General features: G+C 57.7%; 1 protein-coding gene across 1 annotated transcript in view; it reads left to right on the forward strand.

Moving 5' to 3' along the window:
- Positions 1-18,605, forward strand: part of ITPKB (inositol-trisphosphate 3-kinase B) — an 87,650-nt gene that overhangs the window by 56,718 nt on the left and 12,327 nt on the right. The window contains exon 2 of the mRNA XM_021679511.2: positions 17,338-17,437. Within this exon, the coding sequence (XP_021535186.1) occupies positions 17,338-17,437 (100 nt within the window). The remainder of the gene's footprint in view (positions 1-17,337; positions 17,438-18,605) is intronic.

Below are 18,605 nucleotides of genomic sequence, written 5' to 3' on the forward strand. Positions count from 1 at the left end.
TTCCAGCCCGGCGTATTGGTGCGTTCCTGTGTGTCCTCCTCCCCCAAGCGTGTCCTCCTCCCCCAAGCGCTTGTGTTGCTATTTTTCTGGTTTCTTGCTAATTTCATAGGGAAAGAGCACATTGTTGTTTTCACTATGTATGTGTTGCCAAGTTTATGTCTTGGCATCTGAGGGGTTTTTTTTCACCCTTGTGTTTGAGTTCTTCATGTACAAGATGTATCAACCCTTCTACAGTAATAAATTTTGTAAAATACTTTCTCCAGTTTATTTGACTTTTACTTTGGTTTGGGGGATTTCTTTGCCTTTGATCCTTAGAAGTTTTACATTTTAGATAGTCCGAGAAAGCTCTGGTACTGTCCTCCTTCGAGTCTGCCCATTTAGCTAGAGACTGTGGCCCCAGGACTTTAGACCAGCAGTCTGCTTGGGAGAAATTGGCTGGGTTTTCCTTTCTGAAAACCTCACCTTCTGTTCTCCACCTGACACGTCGTCAGGACACTGAACCAGTGGTATTATGCAGCATATCTGGCACTTGGCGTGGATTTTTCTAACACTCTTCTCTCCTGGATGACAAAATCATTTTCAGCAATAATCAAGAAATAAAACAATGAAATGGCCCGAAGAGAGTTGCAGACAGTGAAATTGTCTACTGTTGAATTTTGTGTATATGATCACGTTGGTAAAAAAACAAAAACCAAAAAACTGTGTGTGGGGGCAGGGTAGTAATGAATTTAGTACTTGTTTTTTTTTAATTGAATTTTATTATAATTCCAGTGTAGTTAACATACAGTGTTATATTATTTTCAGGCGTATGATATGGTGATTCCACTTCCTACATCACCTGGTGTAATACTTGTTAAATACATTAATGCATGTTTAGGGGAAAGGGAGAAATCACACTTCTATATGGGTCTGTGGTTGTAATAAATAACAACGTTATAGTTTCTATTTTGAGTCTCGTATACATCTGTCAGACTTCTTAAGACCTGATCTCCTCTGCCAGTTCATGGTCGGTGGAGAGCCAGGTTTGTCAGACTGCCTTCCTTTATAGCTGGCTGCAGACCAATTCTTACTAATTTTAATTTTGAATAGTTTCTTTCCACTGAAGCAGGAGAAATACAAATAGAAAAAATCTTAAACATAAAGATGAACCTGGCAGAAAGTCACAAATTTCCCCTCAGTAAATCCGGAAACCGTCATACTGTCCTTAACTCTGTTTTTCTGGGATTGATTAAACGTCTCTGCTGCTGAGAAATTTAAAACATCACTAAAACTGCAAGGGGTCTCCTTGAACAACAGGGTGGAAGGAGGGGGCCCCAGTCTGTTTTCTGCATTCCCACCGTTTATTTCTCACCTGCTCTGGAAGTTCAGGACAGGACTCAGGGATGCAAACCGTGCTGAGTGGGGCCCCCCCTCAGATTCTGAATCCTGTGAATGTGCCCCAAAGCACGGAGTTTCCGTGTGCGTCTTGTCTGGGGGCTGACTTTACACCTGAGAGCTTCTGAAGGACCTTCTGGGTGGTGGAGTGCAGTGTGTATTAAGGATAGCTAACACAGCGGGGAATTTGAAACTTACATATATTATTAAAATGAAACCGTTCGTGCAGCAGGTGTATAGAATCAGACAGGAGGCTCGGAGGTCGGGAGCAAAGGCAGGTGGGCATGTGTTCATCCACAATTGCTGGCTCCTGGTGATAACAGAAAGCTGATCCATTTCATTATTATTTGCCCTCTTAATTGCTTGACTTAATTTTGTTCCCGTCTCCCAAAGAAACTAACTCCCTGTGGCCTGATATCTGGGCCTCTATAAGGTCACTGATGGTTCTGACCCTCTTTTATAGTTATTCAGCCCCATACTTATCCTCTTTAATGGAATGTGGCTCCCCAGGACACAGCATTGAACCCCGTACCGTACACATTGTGGGATTTGAATGGGTACAAATCATCCCAGCCAGCAAAGTGCAAGAGGAGGGGGAAAGAGGCAGCAGAGCTACCAGATTTGGGGTTTCAGGAGAGAGCCTAGGGGGCTGCTTCCATCAGAAAAGGGCAGGGGGTTGGGGGCCTGGGGCAGGGAGAGGGCACAGCAGCACTGGAGGTGGCCTGTTTGTGGGGCCACCGTGAACCTAGGTGTGGGGAGACCTGAGGCTTGTCTGCTGAGCTGTGGTCTGGGTGGACAGGGGTGTGAACTGCAGCTGCTTCTTGCTCTGATGTGCAGAGTACCCCCCCAGGTGCCTTTGGGGGCTCTGTCTTCCTCGTGTGCCCAAGCGCCCCCCCCGCCCGGCAGCCGCACCCTAATAAGTCTGCAGGAGAAAGCCACCCTGGCCAGTGTCATGTGCGGCCAGGGCCGGCCTCGGTATCAAAAGGTGTGGGTGTCCTGAGGGAGGCAGCCCAGGGTTCCCCACCTGGGTCCTGGCTCCGGGCTCTCCCCATTTGCCTCTTTTCCTGAGGTGCTGGCCCTTGGAGGCTGCTGCCTCGAGTTCTTGACCTCCGGGTTCGTGTGAGGCTTCCTTCCCTGGCTCTGGAACACCCTCCCCACTCCCCCAGCCGTAAGCCAAACTCCAGGGTTGGGGCTGGGGGTTCCGGCGAGGCTCCTCTTCGGCCTTCCCAACCAGGCTGAGTCTTGGGGGACTCCCAGCCGTTTAGGTACCAGGCATTCCTGAGAAAGCAGCATGCTGGGGCCGAGGGATTCAGAGTGGACGAGCCGTTTGCTGCTCTGAAGGCAGGTTCACTCCAATGGAGGGGACACTGAGGTACAACCCAGTCACGTGAATACGTTCTGAGCCGGGCAGCACATGGACATTCGAGGCCTGGGGCACAGGTGCCATGAGGGGAGACATGGTCCCTTTGCTCCTGCACTGGGCTAAGGGACATGAGGTCTGAGGAGAGTGCAAGGAGGAGGTGATGCCTGAGTGGGGTTTTGAAGGATGAAGACGAGTTCTCTGGGTAGGTTAGGTGAGGCGTCTCTGCCCGAGCAAATAGCACAGAAGGCTCAGAAGCGTCAAGCAGCGTGACGTGTCTCGACAAACAGGCTAGTTTTTCTTCAGCATGGGGGCTGCCTGGGGGGAGCAGGTGAGAGCGCTTGGGGATCATCTGAAGGAGTCTGGTCTTTATCCTGAAGCCAGCAAAGGTTTTTGTTGTTGTTTTTTTTTTTTAGTTTTTTATTTACTTATTCATGAGAAACCGAGAGTGAGAGAGGCAGGCAGAGGTTGAGAAGCAGACTCTGCCGCTGAGCAGGGAGCCCGACGCGGGGCTCAGTCCCAGGACCCCGGGATCACGACCTGAGCCGGAGGCAGACGCTTCATCGACTGAGTCCCCTAGGCGCCCCGCCAGCAAAGGTGGGGAGGGGCCTGGAGTTGGCATGCTGAGATTCACATTCTAGAGAGCTGTTGAGGCTGAAGTGCAGAGGGGCTTCCTGGCAGCGTGGGTCAACAGCCACCGTGTAGTTGGCCGCCGGGCTGTGACTACTCGGAGGCACGGGACCCTCCGGTTTGCCCCCGGCGTTGAGTGTTGAGTTTTATGGCCAAGATGTAATGCTGGGCTTCCTCCTGGCCCACCTCGATGCCGTCGTGTCTCCCGTCCCAGGCCGGGCCGCAGCTGGCAGCCCCAAGTGGCAGGTGCCGCATTCTAAATTCTGCTCTAACGATGGGGGCAGAGGCCGGTGAGGGCCCGCGCTGTTCAGCCGTGACTCAGTGTTGTTCCAGTTCTCTGGCGAGCCGACAATGGGGTCCCAGCCATGGCGGCATGCTTGGGTGGCTCAGAAGTCCCAGCTTCTATTTCAGCTCCCTTCGGTGACCACCGAGCCATGTCATGGGCTTCCGCTGCCCCGCTCGCCTCTCCCCAGCTACTCCTCTAACCAGAGAGGCCAGCTTCCCGCGGGCATTTTCTTTTCTCCCTTAGCCCCGAATGGCCAGTGTCCTACTTGAATATGGTACAGTCAGTGTTCAGAGCATCCCCTTGTTTTCCAGCGTCATCCTCCCTACGGTCTGAGGCGTGGGCAGGGCTGTGCATTTTCCTTTCCATGTGCAGATGGACAGAAGCTCAGCAAAATAGGTGACAAGTCTGTCCACACTCACTTGACCGGCAAATAGACTCCTTAAGACCCGTAGAGGTCCTGACGCCATCTTTGGCTCCTCTCCTTCCTCTTTGTCTTTAAATCCAGGGGGTCGACTCACATGCTGTCAGGCTCTGGGCAGGTGCTAATGTGGGAACGGGGCCTGGGGACCCATCTCAAGGTGTCCTCTCAGCTCCAGCCTGTAGATGGACGCCTCCCAGGAGGGTGGGCCACGGATCGCAAAGACAGTTGGAGATCTGGGCTTTTGTGTGAAATGTCCTCATTTGTACATGTCAGCGACTAATTTAGAAAAAAAAAATTGTAGCCACAGAAAATAAGTTAGCTGACTACTAGCTGGACTGGCCCACATCATCTGGTCACTTGTTGCTAAGTGGCTCTACTCTGGGTCTGACGGAGGGTTGAGGGGGAACCTGCGGGGGAAGGAGAGGACCTGGCCTGGGGAGGCGAGGAGGAAAGAGCTTGCAAAGGTGCTGGTCCACTCACGTCCCACTGGCCAAGACCTAAGTACATAGCCCAGCCGCCCACACTCCCACATTCCCAGGGCACATACTTTCCATTCTCCTCCTGGGTCACCCTGAATTCTAGGGTTCTGTGGTGGTTTATTGCCTTGCTTCCTTTTCCCAAAATTGAAATGACGACCGCTTGAAAGTATTTTCTTCGGTTGGATTTTTCCTTAGTGACTTCACTCAGAGACAGATGTGCCTTATTAATAGCCTTGAAAGTTAAGGGGAATAAGTCAGCCAGCTGGTTCTGTTCCCTAGAAGCGATGTCACAGGTCCTAAATGTGGGCCATCCCCAGTGGCCTCGGAGGGGCCGAGCCTGCCAGAGGGCTGTAGCCACGGTGAGACTCCACAGTCCCTCTGCATGGGACAGAGTCCTTCCTGGCGGCTCGCGATCGCCCAGGAGGACAGCTTTCCCACCTCATCCCTTGTGGCGGCCACTTGCTCTGACTTCCTCCAGGATGCATGTGGTGCCCGGCGGGTGGCAGGTGCAGGTCACAAAGGGGCTGCTCTCTGCGCTTGCTCAGCTCCCACCTCTTGCCTGTGGCCAGAGCAACCCCATCCTCCAAGCGCCTCTCTAGCTCCCCGGATTCAGGGTCAAAGTCCTTGGTGGGAGGGACTTCCGTGGAGCCCAGTCCTCAGCCTCTGGCCTTCCAGAATACATGTTTCAGATAACCCACTCACGTCTCCGAAATCGTGTTTTCTTGCCCGTGAGTCAGTAGGAGGCGAGAGGAGTCTGAGAGAACCAGAAGCTTTCTGTAGGCTGTGCAGGCCACCGACAGGGGACTGCGGTGTGGCTCAGGCTGCGAGGAACGTCGGGTTGTTGGCCCGCTGCTCTGTGACGCCGAGGGAGAAGGCAGACTTCTCTGGCACTGGGAGGCCCGTGGACTGCCTGCCTCCCCACAGGCTCGGGCTGCAGGGGAAAGTGCTGAGTAAGCACTTGGGGCCCAGTTGACAGAGACGCGTGGGGAAGGGCGATGAGTCAGTCTGTTTATGAAAATCACACGTACCGACACAGACGTCGAGATAACCCGGGGGACAGCGTGTTCTGAGAGCCGACGAGTCTGGCTCATACTTGGGGGTTCGCTGCTGTGTCTTTTTGGCAGCCCGTTTCCTGTGCCAGCAGTGGCCTATGCGTGAACAGGTGCATGGCCGCTTTGCTGAGAACGGCTCTGTCCTGACGGGCTCAGGGCGGAGAGGGAGGCTGGGTGACCCGGGGCGGGATCCAGGGCCGCAAGCTGCCCCGCCGCTAGCCTCCGCCAGGCACGGCTGCGGGCGCTTCTTTGGAAATGAGCTGCTGCCCGTGTCTGCAAGCCTGCGTTCCTATTTGCTCACCGCCGCTTAGCCACAGGCAAATCAGTGGGATCTTTCAGAAATATGAACTGCACCAACACATCTTGATTAGACTTCCTAAATAAAGTTCAAATATTTGATACTACTGCGTGTAAGTTCTCATGTGGCATTCACGCTCTTCCTGAAAACTTTCCGTCTCAGAAATTCCTTACGTGGGAGTTCCCCAAAATCTGGCTTCGGAGTTAGCCTGGACGAAGCCCCTTAGCAAATCTCTTACGAGCACTTTCTGCATTCTCAGAAGCTACTTAGAAGGCAGTATTGTGTCCGTGAACATTCTTGGCCCAAAGAGGTCAACTTTTAAAGATTTTATGTATTTATTTGAGAGAGAGTGAGAGAGCACAAGCGGGGGGGTGGGAGAGGGAGAATCAGGCTCCCCGCTGAGCAGGGAGCCTGATGTGGGACTTGATCCCAGGACTCCAGGATCATGACCTGAGTCGAAGGCAGATGCTTCCCCGACTGAGCCACCCAGGCGTCCCCAGAGAGGTCAACTTTTAGCAAGCTAGAGGTTGAGGAAGGCTTCTGTTCTGCCCAGTGGTGTCCTTAGGCTTTCTGATTTACAACCCAAAGAGTTTCGATCTCAATGTATCGTCAGAGAAATAACCAGGAGTGTGAGAGTGCTAACCCAGGAGGACTCTGTGTCGGTAGCAGGGCTGTGTTTCTGAGAACTGCAGGGCAGACAATGACACTGTAGATTCCTCAACATTTTGCAGAAAACCTCCCTACATTTTCCTGGCAGTCTAAATGTCATGCTCCCGTGTGGGACAAAGCTGCGCAGCCGGGCCCTGTTGCTCGGTGGAGCCTTTGGGAAGGAGCAGAGTGACTTCTTTCAGACCCTAGGTCCCTAGGGGAGGGCTGGGGGGGAGGGGAGCATCTGCTGGGGGCACAGGCTGGTGGCTCGAGGGCCAGGCCGCCTCTCACCTGCTGTCTTCAGCACCAGGCTTCATAAAAGCATCTCCTTGGCCTTCTGGACTTCCAGAAAGACTGTGGAAGGCAAGCTCCTCCAGGGTTCATTTCCAGGCAAGGAATGGGACCTTGGTGGGGACCCACTTCCTGCCAGCTGCGGCCTTCATCCTCTGCACGTCCCTCTGGTGAGGAGGGATCCGAAGGCCTGCACTGGGGCATAGAGGAGGAGGTGACCCGGCCATGCAGCTCACATCTGCTGAGCCAACACAGAGCCCCTGCCATTGCTTCATCCCCCAAAGAGGCGCCCCCGCTCTGGGGCTCAGAGACCAGACACCCATGGGAGGTGTGCCGTCCTCACGTGACTGGATGCCTGTGTCTGCTAGCCGGCACTGCGTGCGGAGACTTCCATCCTGAAAACAAGCCTGCAGGACAGGTAATACGTATTCCCATTCTGCAGATGGGCTGGAGGCTGGAGCTCAGAGAGGCTGCTGACTCGTCTGATCCCGCCAGCCAGGAATACCAGCATTTCAACCTGGCTTGATCTAGCTGGAAGGTCACATGCCACCAGTGATAACGGGGCAGCCTGGCAGACTGATGAAGGGCTTGACCCTAGAGCCAAACTGCTTGGGTTCAGATCCTGCCTTTGCCACTTACCAGCTGTCGAACCTGGGACAGACGGTCTAATTTTCCGTGCCTCTGTGTCCCCACCTGTAACCCAGGAGAACGGGAGTCCCTGTGTGGTGGGTTGAGGCGCTGGTGTCCTACACACGTGATGCTTACCGAGCTCTGCGTCTGGCTCTCGTACTCAATACTGTTAGCTGCTTATTACGTTACCAGCTCAGTGCGCGTGCTTTCGGCCCCACCGCACTGCCTGCATGGCCTTCCCTTAGTCTCCGGGGGCTGAGAAGGAGGGGTTGAGGGCCTGCAGCACCCCCAGGCCAGGGAGGAAGCAGGAGCAGGTGCGTGGGGCGAGGGGGGCACCAGGTGGGGGGGGTGCTGTGTAGCCCCGCCCTTCCTTGCCAAGCGTCTGGCTGACCAGTGAGGACCTTCAGTAAATTTCCACCCTCTGTAATGGGGCTTTGTTTCTTTGCATTTTACCAAAGTGAAAATAAGGTCTCTGGGGAAGGGTGGGTGAGGCGAAGCGGGGGAAGGGCCCTGGTGCATGTCTCAGGGGTGCCCCCCCCCAGCTGGGCAGAGCCCCGGGTGCCCTTTCCCAGAGGAAAAGCTGAGCTCTTCTGTCCTGTGCGCTTTGTCCACCGGGAGGTCAGCTGCTGGAGGCTGCCCTCCCCCAGCCCAGAGCCCTTCCGCCAGCCCGGCCTCTCCCGGTTTCCTCCTATTGTTGGTCCTGCAGCCTAGAGGCCCCCTGGCTCCTGGTGTGAGAGGTACACTAGGCCTCTGTGCGTGCAGAGCACCTCCCTCCCTCCCTCCCTGTCTCCCTTTGTGTGTCCTTCTCCCTCCCTCCCCCGCTTCCCCCACCCCTCTGTGTTTCCTCTAGTCCTCCATTATTTTTAGTTCTTGAGAGGATGAAGCCCAGGAGGGAGGAGGAAGGAGGAGCCAAGTTAGTGACCTTCCAGACCTGAGATGGAGCATTTGTGGGCCTCGCCTGGTAGGGAGTGTTAGGAACATTTCCATTTTGAGCGAAGGATACCTCCGTCCCTGGCTAGCCAAACAAAGGCTGGGTTGGCAAGATTGCAGGTCCCTTGGATGCCAGCTCGTGTGAAGCTAGGAATTGGGGAGGAGGGTGGGTCTGGAATATGCACTATGAGAAGAGCTTTCTTTGCTAGTTGACTGATCTGAGCTGGGGGGGGTGGTCCTCCAAACCCTCAAACCCTTGTGAGTGTGCGAAGACCCCTGGGGTCCAGGGCCAGCCAGGCTCCCAGCTGCCCAGGAGCCATGGCGGGTGTAGGGAACCCCAAGCAGATGGAGCGGGAAGTTCCCGCAAGGATGCCCCTCCTCCCTGGAGATGTTTCTGGAAAAATCCAGGTCCCAGCAGGTGAATCTAAGGAAGCGTGTGCCGGCTCAGGTGTATTTTATCTTGTAGGAAGTGCGATGTGGCAGGGCCCGAGCCCTTGCTGTGTGCTGGGCCTGCGAGGCTTCCCCCACAAGCCCCCCCTCCGTCAGTCAGCCAGCCGGGGGTGCTGTAATCCACTGTGTGTGCAGCTGGGGGGCGTGCAGCTGGGGGGCACACAGCAGCGCTAGGCCCAGCCCCCCAGGAGCTCACCCTCTCCTGGCAGACACAGCACACTACGCAGAGTCAGGAGGCACTTGTACACTCTCCTGGGCTTCCAGAACGTGGGGCTGGAGTGGTCTAAGCAGCTCCGTGGAGAAGTAGGGCCAGCTCACAGCTTCCTGCGGGATCGGCTGCAGGGATAGGTAGGACGCAGATCAGCAGAGGGGAGGACGGAGGGCAGAGCATGTGCAGCTGCATCGGCAGAGACCTGGGATGGGGCAGGTGTGGGGCGGGTGTGGGACAAGGAGGGGGCTGGCTGCCGGATGGGTGAGGATGGGAGAGGCCCCGAGAGCTAGAGTGTGGGCGTGGGGGCGGAAAGGCCTCTGGGACTGGCCTGTGTTCCTGGGGGGCCAGCTCCCTCCTGGGGGTGGTGGGGGGCACTCGCCAGCCGGGCCAGGGCAGCCCCCCCAGCCGAGATCTGGATGTTGGCTGAGGGGGAGTCTCTCTGACTGAGGACCCCAGTGTGCCAATCCGGGTCTAGAAAGTGGGCCTCTCATTGCTGCAGGAAGGAGGCAGCTCACCGGGGGAGCAGAGCTGGGCAGCCCTTCAGGGTTCTGGCTTTGGCCAGAATGTGCTGGAAGGCATTGGCTGGCCGGGGTGGCCCCCCTCACACAGGGTCAACGGGGCTGAGCTTGCATCGGGAGTGCCCACTGTGGAGCAGGAGATGTAGGTCCTGACCAGGTCGTCCACCCCAGAGCTGGCGCTCAGCAGCCCTCACCCCGAGAACCCCGGGCTGGGTCCCACCTCTCACGCCTGCAGTGGCCGAGGTGGTGGCCTCGGGGGCAAGAGAGGGCTGCCCATCCTTGCTCTCCGGCCCCAGGCCAGCTGCCGATCCAGACCGGGGGTTACTTCAGCCACCCCACCCTGCATTGGTGGCTTCTCCGAAGGACAGGTGGAAAACCTGTGCCCAGCCATAACCTCCGCTGAAGGTGTTCTGACCCGCCTGCTGCCGCCACACCCCCCTCTCCCCCCCCCCCCCCCCCCCCCGCCCAGCCATGGGGCCAGGGGAACATCACGTGAGGAGGCGGGAATAAAAAAGAACATTCCTCGGGTCTTTTTGCAAGTGTTTTTGCGTTTGGTTTATGGGGGAATTTTTTTGTTTGTTAAAGAGGGGAAAGATGGTTGGTCTTAAAGCCCAGACTCTTATTTTTAGCCAGAGCTACCTGCCCTGCCAAGTCCTTGGGCTTAATTTTTCCGATCCTTGGGGTCTTGGTTTTGAAAGGCCCTCTTCCCTCCCTCTCCCCCAACGCCCCAAGCACACAGCTCAGCGCTGGGGGCGGGGCAGCTCTCGCTTGGGTCTCCCCGCCAGGTTTCTAAGCAGGGCTGCAGGAGGGAGCTCTCGAGCCAGGGGTGCCTACCTGCCCGGGCATGCCCAGCTGCCAGCTCGGGAAGCTGGGCCAGGACGAATACAATGAACAAAGTTGGCCAGCCCAGCCTGGGAGAAGCGCAGATTTTGCCCCAGCGCAGGAGGGAAGGATCACCCGGGAAACCCTAACTGCTTTTTCAGAGAGACCCGAAGAAGAAGGAATAAAAAAAGCATTCTTCCAAACATGGACACCTCAGTGACTTTCGCTCAGACTTTTGCAAGAGCAGAGCAAAGGCACTGAGGCAGAGCGGGCCTTCCCTGGGCAGGGGGTGTCTTGCCCCCTTCTCAGGGCTTGTGAAGCGTGCCTTCCCTAAGTGTGCGTCAGGGAGGCGGTGCTGGGAACTAGGCAGAGCAGGTCTCCCCCGTCTGAGAGATCGCTCTTGGGACAAAGCCCTTGCTGTTGATCTGAGGTTATGTTTTAACTGGAGGAGGGGAGCAGCCGATAGCCCCAGAACAGGCAGAGAAGACGGGGCCTGGTTAGCCTGTTGGCTGAAACAGAACAAAATCCTCAGAATTAAATGGCGGGAACCAGGAAACTGTGTGACCTTGGGCAAGTTACTTAACCTCTCTGAACACGTGTCCTCATGTGCAGAACAGACAGGGTTGTGTCAGTGTGGTGAGGGAGGACAGCCTGAAAGCTTAGTAATATGCCTGGCACTATCTTTGCCATGTAACATGCAGTTTCTCCGCCACTTTCCCCCACACGCCGGGTTATGGCCACTCACTTAACACACCTGCACACGCACGTGTGCCACAAAGCCCGGCCTCCCGGCAGTGTTGTTTTGGAGAGTAACGGGGTCCAAAGAAGATTCCCCTTTTCGGACGTCTTAGAGATTTCTCCTCATCTCTTATACTCAAACAAAAAACAAATGGAGACTCTGTGTAATTATCTAAAAAGAAAAGTCAGCCAACTGGTCAAACTATTTCGATAAAAAGGGAAGCACTGGAGGAAAAAGAAGAAAATTGGGGGAACCAGTTTGGTGGGAAAAGGTTAAGAAAAGTCTATAAAACTGCCTTTTATTATAAAATGAAATGTGCTCAGCAATCTCACTCTTTACCCCCAAGTGCTGCTCTTCGGGGGCGCCTGGCAGACTTCCACATATGTGAAATGGGGTGATTTGGGAGACTCTTCTCCTCTGGGCAACTTTACTGATCTTCTGACCCAGAACCTGGTGTCAGCGCCTGGGCCTGGCTGGCTCTGGCTATCCCTGAGGCCCGGAGCGCGGGGACGTCTGGAGCTGCCCCGCGGGCTCCCAGCGGCTGAGAGCACCCAGAGGGAAGCATCACGAGCAATGAATTACACAGTTACTCATCTTCTTGCCCCCTGGTGATGACTTGACCCTCTGGAAGCGCCCAGCTGGATTCTTGCCCGTCTGCTGTGCCTTGGAGGTGAAAACTATTTCAATTACCAAAAGAAAAAAATATATATACAGAAGTAAAAGCAAATGAACACCTGAGGTTCTCCTGTCCTGTGACCGTGAACAGAGCACCTGCCCATCTGTATTCTTCCCTCCTCGGTTCTCCCCACAGCCCTGTGGGGTGGGCAGGGCGCGTGTCACATTCTCGAGCCCACTGTACAGATAAGAACACTGAGGGGGGCAGAGGGTTCAGGGTCAAAGGCCTGCTCACTGCCGAGGCCTGGAAACCTCAGCTGGCCCCGGGGGGCTCTGACCACGTCCCACGGGGCAGACCCAGTTGGATTTGGTCTCCCTCCTCCTGAACCGTGTGGGGCCTGGCTCAGCTGCAGGCCGGGCTGACCAGGGTGGCCTCTCAGGGACCCCCCTGGTGGGGCTGGCGGCCTGGCTCTCAGGAGGCTCACGCTCGTCCAGATAAGAGCTGGTGTGCAGGCATGCCCAGGGCCCTGCGGAATCACCCAGAGGGAGGGCTTCCAGGGCACGGGGGCTCCGAGCTTCGTGGGGTTAGCTGAGTTCTCTGCAGCCATTCTTGGGGGGAATTCCTGAGGGCAGAGACCAGACACCCTTGCAGGCGTCTGAGGGTGGGTGGGGAGAGGTGTGTGGGGCCCGGGTCACCTGCAGGATCTCACCAGCCTGGGAGAGTACGTGTTTAGTGAACTGCTGTTCATACTTCCATGTGGGGGTGGGGGCAGCTGCCTGATGTCACTTCAACATCACTCCCCTTTCTCCCCACCCCACCCCAGTTTTGTTGGCTACGAGGGGCAGGCCCCAGAGGGCCCCAACCCTGGGCAGCTCCTGTGGGGAAGGCTGGGCACTGGGCTCAGACACCCCCGTGGGGACCACTCTCCTCTCAGTGCACGAGAAGGAGGCCCCCAGGGGGGACGGAGCAAGGCCAGACCCAAAGAACAGGCATGATGCTGTGTGTGCAAGGAGAGGAGTGCTGATGGGTAACCATCCTCACCCCTTGCCGGGCCTTTCTGGGGGTGCTGCTGGGAGCCCCCCAAGGAGAGTCTCAGGCCACCCGTGCTGGAGCCCTCCCTGCCCCCCAGTGCTGAAGAGCGGCCCATGGTCATCGGCAGAGGGCGAGCAGGTCGGGACCCAGAAGGTCACCTGCTCCCGCTGACCGGCTGGGCGCTTATCCCCCGCAGGAGGCGGGGCCGGCTTCCCTGGTGGGAATGCTCTGTGGCCACAGAGCGCCCTCGCCTAGCAGGGACCCCACGCTTGCTTCAGCCTCTGCCATCCCCGTGTGGACAGTCTTACGGAGTTTTGGACAAGGAATCCCATATGTCATGTCGCTGGTCCTGTGGGCGTGGGTTGGCTCCTCCTCCCCCAGCCCGGCTCTGGGTCCCTGCTCCTCGTCCTCCTCGTCCTCGTCCTCGTTCTCCTCTCCCCGCTGCATCCTTCTTGTCTGTTTTATGGAAGACGAAGGCCAGACTCTGAGGCAATCCCAGTCGGCCCTCTCATCTGTTGGAGGCAGTGTCCCCTGCAGCATGAGTGGGACATGGTGGGGGAGCAACGAGAGGATGGCGTTTTCTCGGAAGCCACGAGCCTCACAGGGAGGCTTGGAATCCAGTTTAGAAAAACACACAGCATCAGATGCTAGCCAGGCTGCCTCTCTTGTGCTCGGCCTGGGCCCTGTGGCCCCACTGGCCAGGGGACCATTTCCGCCCTGGGCCCTTCTGGGGCCACGGCAGCCTGTCCGCTCGGAGGCGCCCATGTAGGCGCCGGCCTCTAGCAGGTTCGCATCTGCTGTGAGGCCAGACATCTCGGTTCCTGCGGGCCGGTGATGTAGGGCGGGCAAAGTCTGAGCTGCCGGGACGGGCGGGTGGGCTGTGGTGGGGAAGGCTCGTCTGGGCTGGGCCAGGCTCAGGCACGAAGAGGGTAGGGGTCTGTTTTCAGGTCTTTTTTCTCCCCCTACACATCTCTCCACGTGCTCTGACTGTTTCCACTCCTGTGCAGTCAGGTGCCAGGGGATGGAACCTCCTGGAACAATTTCCAAGCATCAGGCATCTCCAGGCCGCTCACCTCCCCCGTCCTGCTGGTTTTGGGACCTTTCCTTCTGAATCGCCCCGTGCAGCCGGAGTATAGAGTGAAACCCCACTGCTCACGGGGCGAGGTCAGGCGTGCAGCAGGTCCCCTGCACGTGGGAAACAGAGCAAAACCCAGATAGTGCTGATTGAACCCCGGGGGCTTGTCAGCGAGGGATTTGTGTCGTGGGGTCTCATCACATTCTGTAAACCTGCACCACTACCTGGAAAACCGCGCTGCAGGAGGCTCTCCCACGCAGCACAGAGTGGAGGTGAAAGTCTGCCCCGTGGCTCCGCACCTGCTTGGCAGGCAGGCCGTTCCATGGTTCTTTCCTTTCCCTTGAAGTGCTCCCAACAACATCCCAAGTGCCGCACTCCAGCCAAGGTCAGATCTGACTGGTGCAGAGCCTGGCGTTATCTGGTAGCTAGGCTGCAAGTGGCAGGGCCCAGCCCCCACATGGGACATACCTGGGGTTTGGGTGGCCAGCCACGGTGCGTCTGCCGAAGGCTCTGGACTCTTCTGCTAAAGGAGCGCTCCGAAGACTCCCCCTGAGCAGAGCGGCTGCCAGCCTCCCGTCCTGACTGCCCAGGGGACCCGCCTTGAAGAAACCTCCCTGGGGTGGGGGGGCTGATTCTCTGCCATCCCCCCCACATTCCCACATGCCTCCGCTGCTGTGGGCTGGTGAGCGGTGGCCCTGCACCCTCCTTTCCTGGGCCCGACCATGATCTGGACATGCTTTCTCCTGTTAGTGTTGGTGGCCACATTCGGCACCACTTCGGTGCCCCCAGGCATGCAAACCCACAGACAAGAATGTTCCACCGTCCTCGACCACCCGGGGCAGCCTTGCTGTGGGAGGACTCTCGTGGCCTTGGCCCTTTTCATGTGAAAGGCATGCTTCCTCATGTTGGGAAGGGAAGCTGAGCAGAAAAGCTCAGCTTGAACTGTCGGGGACCCACCCCGAGCACCCCTCTCCTTTCCAGCTCCGACACTCCCACACACACCCCATCCTCGTGGAGTGGCTTTTGCTCCTGCTATCAGGGGAACCCGTGTGCTGGTCCCATCTTACAGGTAAGGGGGGTCCACGAGGAAGGTCATGAGCTCATCCAAGGGCGGTCAGCAAGGAGGGGACGGAGCCAGGTCCACCTGCCTCCCCTCATCGTCACACTGCCCTGCTCCAAGCTTCCCGGCCCAGCCTCCAGAGCTGGCCTCGCCTGCTCACCTTCAGCCCCTGCTGGACCCAGCTGTTCAGGACCCAGGCCGAGGCGCCGTCCCAGAGGCCTGCAACAGTCTTCTCCCCCAAGTCTGTCGGCACCCTGCCTCTGTCCGGCACAGCCTCCACGAAGACCTTCCTTCCCAGCACACACCCATCTTGGCACACCCCTCCCTGGCCGTAGGACCTGTCCTCCCTGGGTCATGTGTCACCACTGCATCTACAGATACATTGTGCAGCCGGGTGATGCTGGCCCTGAGAGTCCAACTGTTCAAGAGCCTGGTGGACCAGCTGTCCCTCCCTCACTGAGCAGAGGAGGAAACTGAGGCCCCAGAGGAGCATGAAGCGGGGGTGCAGGGTGGGTTTAGTCGTTCCCTGGTGGGCCGGTGGCACGGGGTGGGGTCCAGGCTGGACTGGGGACACGTGCCATCCTGCTTCCACGCTGCACCTGTGGCACCTTCATCCCCTGTGAGCTGTGCTGGGTGGTGGCCGGCTGTGCGCTCTGCCTCCACACCGACCTTGACGTCTTCCCCGCAGGGCCGTCGGACCACCGCCGGCTCCTCTCCTATAATGAGGTTTTTCCGCTGTTGCCCCCCGCCCCCACGCCCTGCGCTGTTTGTGCGGCCTTCTGGGTGCTGAGTTAAGTCACGCCTCGGCCTTCCTTAGGCTTCTTTGGTGATCTCCGTCAGAATGATCTAGAAAAACAACCTTGCCAGTAGAGGCCCGGCCCTTTTGTCACATGGCGTGGCGTAAGAACAGACTAGGTCTTGGTGGCGGGGTGAGCGTTTCTGGCACAGTGAGAAAGACTGCCAGGTTCAGTAGGGAGGAATTCCTCTCCTTAAACAGATTTTCACTTGAAAGCCTGATGACAGAAGCAGCTGAGTCTCAGCAAAGAGAACGAAAACCCGGGGCGACTGATTTAACCTTGAATCCACCTTGGGCGCCAGCAGCCTCTGCAAGGATGCGGCCTGTGTCCTTGGGGAACATGGCCGTGGGCAGGGAACAAGGAGCTGCTGCGTCTACAGGCCCCCCCAGTGGAGGCGGGATCCCTCCTCCCCGCCCCCTGCCCCTGTGCAGAGGGGCTAGCTTCTCCTTCCCCCAGCGCGGAGTCCCGGAGCCCCGTGGGTTCACGCTGTGGTTTTGCTGGCCAGGGACCCGCTCGCTGCTCAGGGCGGGCTCCCACCCACCTCCAGGGACGCCTGTGTTGGGGGCACGTGGTCTTCCCCGCTCCGTCTCTGATTCTGTCCTAAAGTTAACATGGGGATGTGTGTTTCTGGAGAAACATGTACTGCTGGGGGAGAAGAGGATTTTTGTAAGGTAGTCGTATGGGATGGAGGTTTGCGTGCCAGCTTCATTCATCGCTGACTTCTGAGGGTCACGTTCTACCCGTGGACGGGACAGTGACGGCCCTGCATGCTTCTTGCGGAGCCAAAGTAAGGTGCTAAGTCAATGTCAGTTCTTTCTGCGCAAGGAGCCCCTCCTGCGCACCTGCACATGCACACACGCACACATATGCACACTCACACACGCGTGCATACGCTCACAGGTCTTACTTGAGAAACTCCCTAAGGAGAAGTACATTGAAGAGGAGGGAACTGCAGGCCCGCTCACCCCGAGTGCACCCCAGCTGTGGGGTGGAGGGTGCTCTCCCCAGGAACTCCCTGCAAAGTCTCTCTTCAAGCCCCTTGCAGGCAAGAAATACCTCTGCCACCACACCCACGGGTACAGCGTGAGGCGACACCGGCCATCTCTCATCTGCCTCTGAGGGGCCAGTGCTGTTGGGACGCCGGGGTCATTTCCCAGAACCCTTGAGGGTCCCGCCATGCTAGGAGCCTGGTGGACCAGCTGTCCCTCCCTCACTGGGCAGAGGAGGAAACTGAGGCCCCAGAGGGGCATGTAGCGGGGATGCAGGGTGGGTTTAGTCGTTCCCTGGTGGGGCGGTGGCATGGGGTGGGGTCCGCACTGGACTGGAGACACGTGCCCTCCCGCTTCCACGCTGCACCGGTCACACCCTCGCCCTGAAGGTCCCCTTGCATCTGGGCGCTCTGCTCAGCAACAGGTTTTGCCGAGCTCCCTCTGACGGTACGTCCGCCATGTAGATGACAGAGGGTGAGGACCTCGGAGCCGCCAAGGGCCCCTGCCCCATGGGCGTGGCGTTTCTCATCCTGGGGCCGCCGGCACGGAGTTACCTTGCTTTGAATTTATCCTAACTGGAAAGTACTCGTTCTCTTTCTAATGGAGAGTTTTTTGTTTCTTGTTTCTAGAGCAAATCATGGAGGAAAATAAAAAACATGGTTCACTGGTCTCCCTTTGTCATGTCCTTCAAGAAGAAGTACCCCTGGATCCAGCTGGCAGGACATGCAGGTACTGAACCCCACCCCCAACCTTCCCGCCGGACCACCGGCTCCCTCCGGAGGCACCCAGCACGCGGGTGGGGCGGGCCTGGCCCTGGATGCTCCTGGGGATGGGAGCATCTGGAGCAGCTTCTCTGAGACCCCGGGGTCTGCAGTCTCAGCCAGACATGCCTATGTGGCCTCAGCACTGCCCTGAGCACAGCTGCCCCCTCTAGGGCCCGTGCCACCCCTTCCTCAAACACACACACGCCCCCCCCCCCCCGTCTCTGTCGCATTCGATCTTTCTCTCCCCCTCTGCCTCTCCTCCGCTGAGCCCAATAAAACTTGTGCCGTCATCAGTCCTGCCGCTAGCCCACCATGGGTCAGCTGGGACAAAGGGGCCACGCCCAGCGCTTCACTGAGCGCCCACTCTATCCCCGCATCACCATGGTCTTGGGGGTCACCACATTCTTGGAAACGTGGTCTCTGTCCCAAAGGAGCCTGTAGGTGGGGGGGGGGAGAGGCAGGCAGGTCACCCCACAAGCTAAGGAAGGTCCTAGATGCAGGTGGCCAGGGTGCCCACCAGCCACAGGGGTGGAAGGACGTGTCACGCCAGAGCCCGAGAGCTGGCCAGTCCACATGTGGGGGCCCTTTGGTGAGCATCGTCCTCTGCGGAGGTTTCGGTGGCTGCCCCAGACTTGACCTTCATGACCGCAGACCAGCACGGGGTCTGACATTTCCTCTATATCTCCGAAACCTGGGCCCAGCCCGAGGTGCTTGGACAGACACCTTCCTAAATAGATATTTTCCTGGAGGTGTGACTGGAGCAGTGCTCGGGTGAGCTATGCCTCAGACCCCCGCTTCTCAGCCAGTGTCCCTGTCCTGAAACTGAAGCCGGCCCTACCAGGACTCCTGTCCGGAGACTGGAGGCACCTTCAACACCTGAGAAGCAGGACGGACGATGGGCTTGGGGTGGTAACGGTAATACCAGTAGGACAGCACAGGCCCTCCATCCGTGAGCACTGGAGGCCTTCTCCCTTCAGACAAGGAGCCTGTGGTCGGGGAAGCCGGGGAACCAGCCTGTGAGCGTGCCTGGACACCGGGACCTGCATCCACTCCCCCTAAAGTGCTTGGTCCACAAGCGGGGACCTGGGGGGCACCCCCCGGGAGACTTCCCGAGGGGGCTGTGGAGTGGGGGG

Source organism: Neomonachus schauinslandi, chromosome 6 (assembly GCF_002201575.2).
Source record: "Neomonachus schauinslandi chromosome 6, ASM220157v2, whole genome shotgun sequence".
NCBI lineage: Eukaryota > Metazoa > Chordata > Mammalia > Carnivora > Phocidae > Neomonachus > Neomonachus schauinslandi.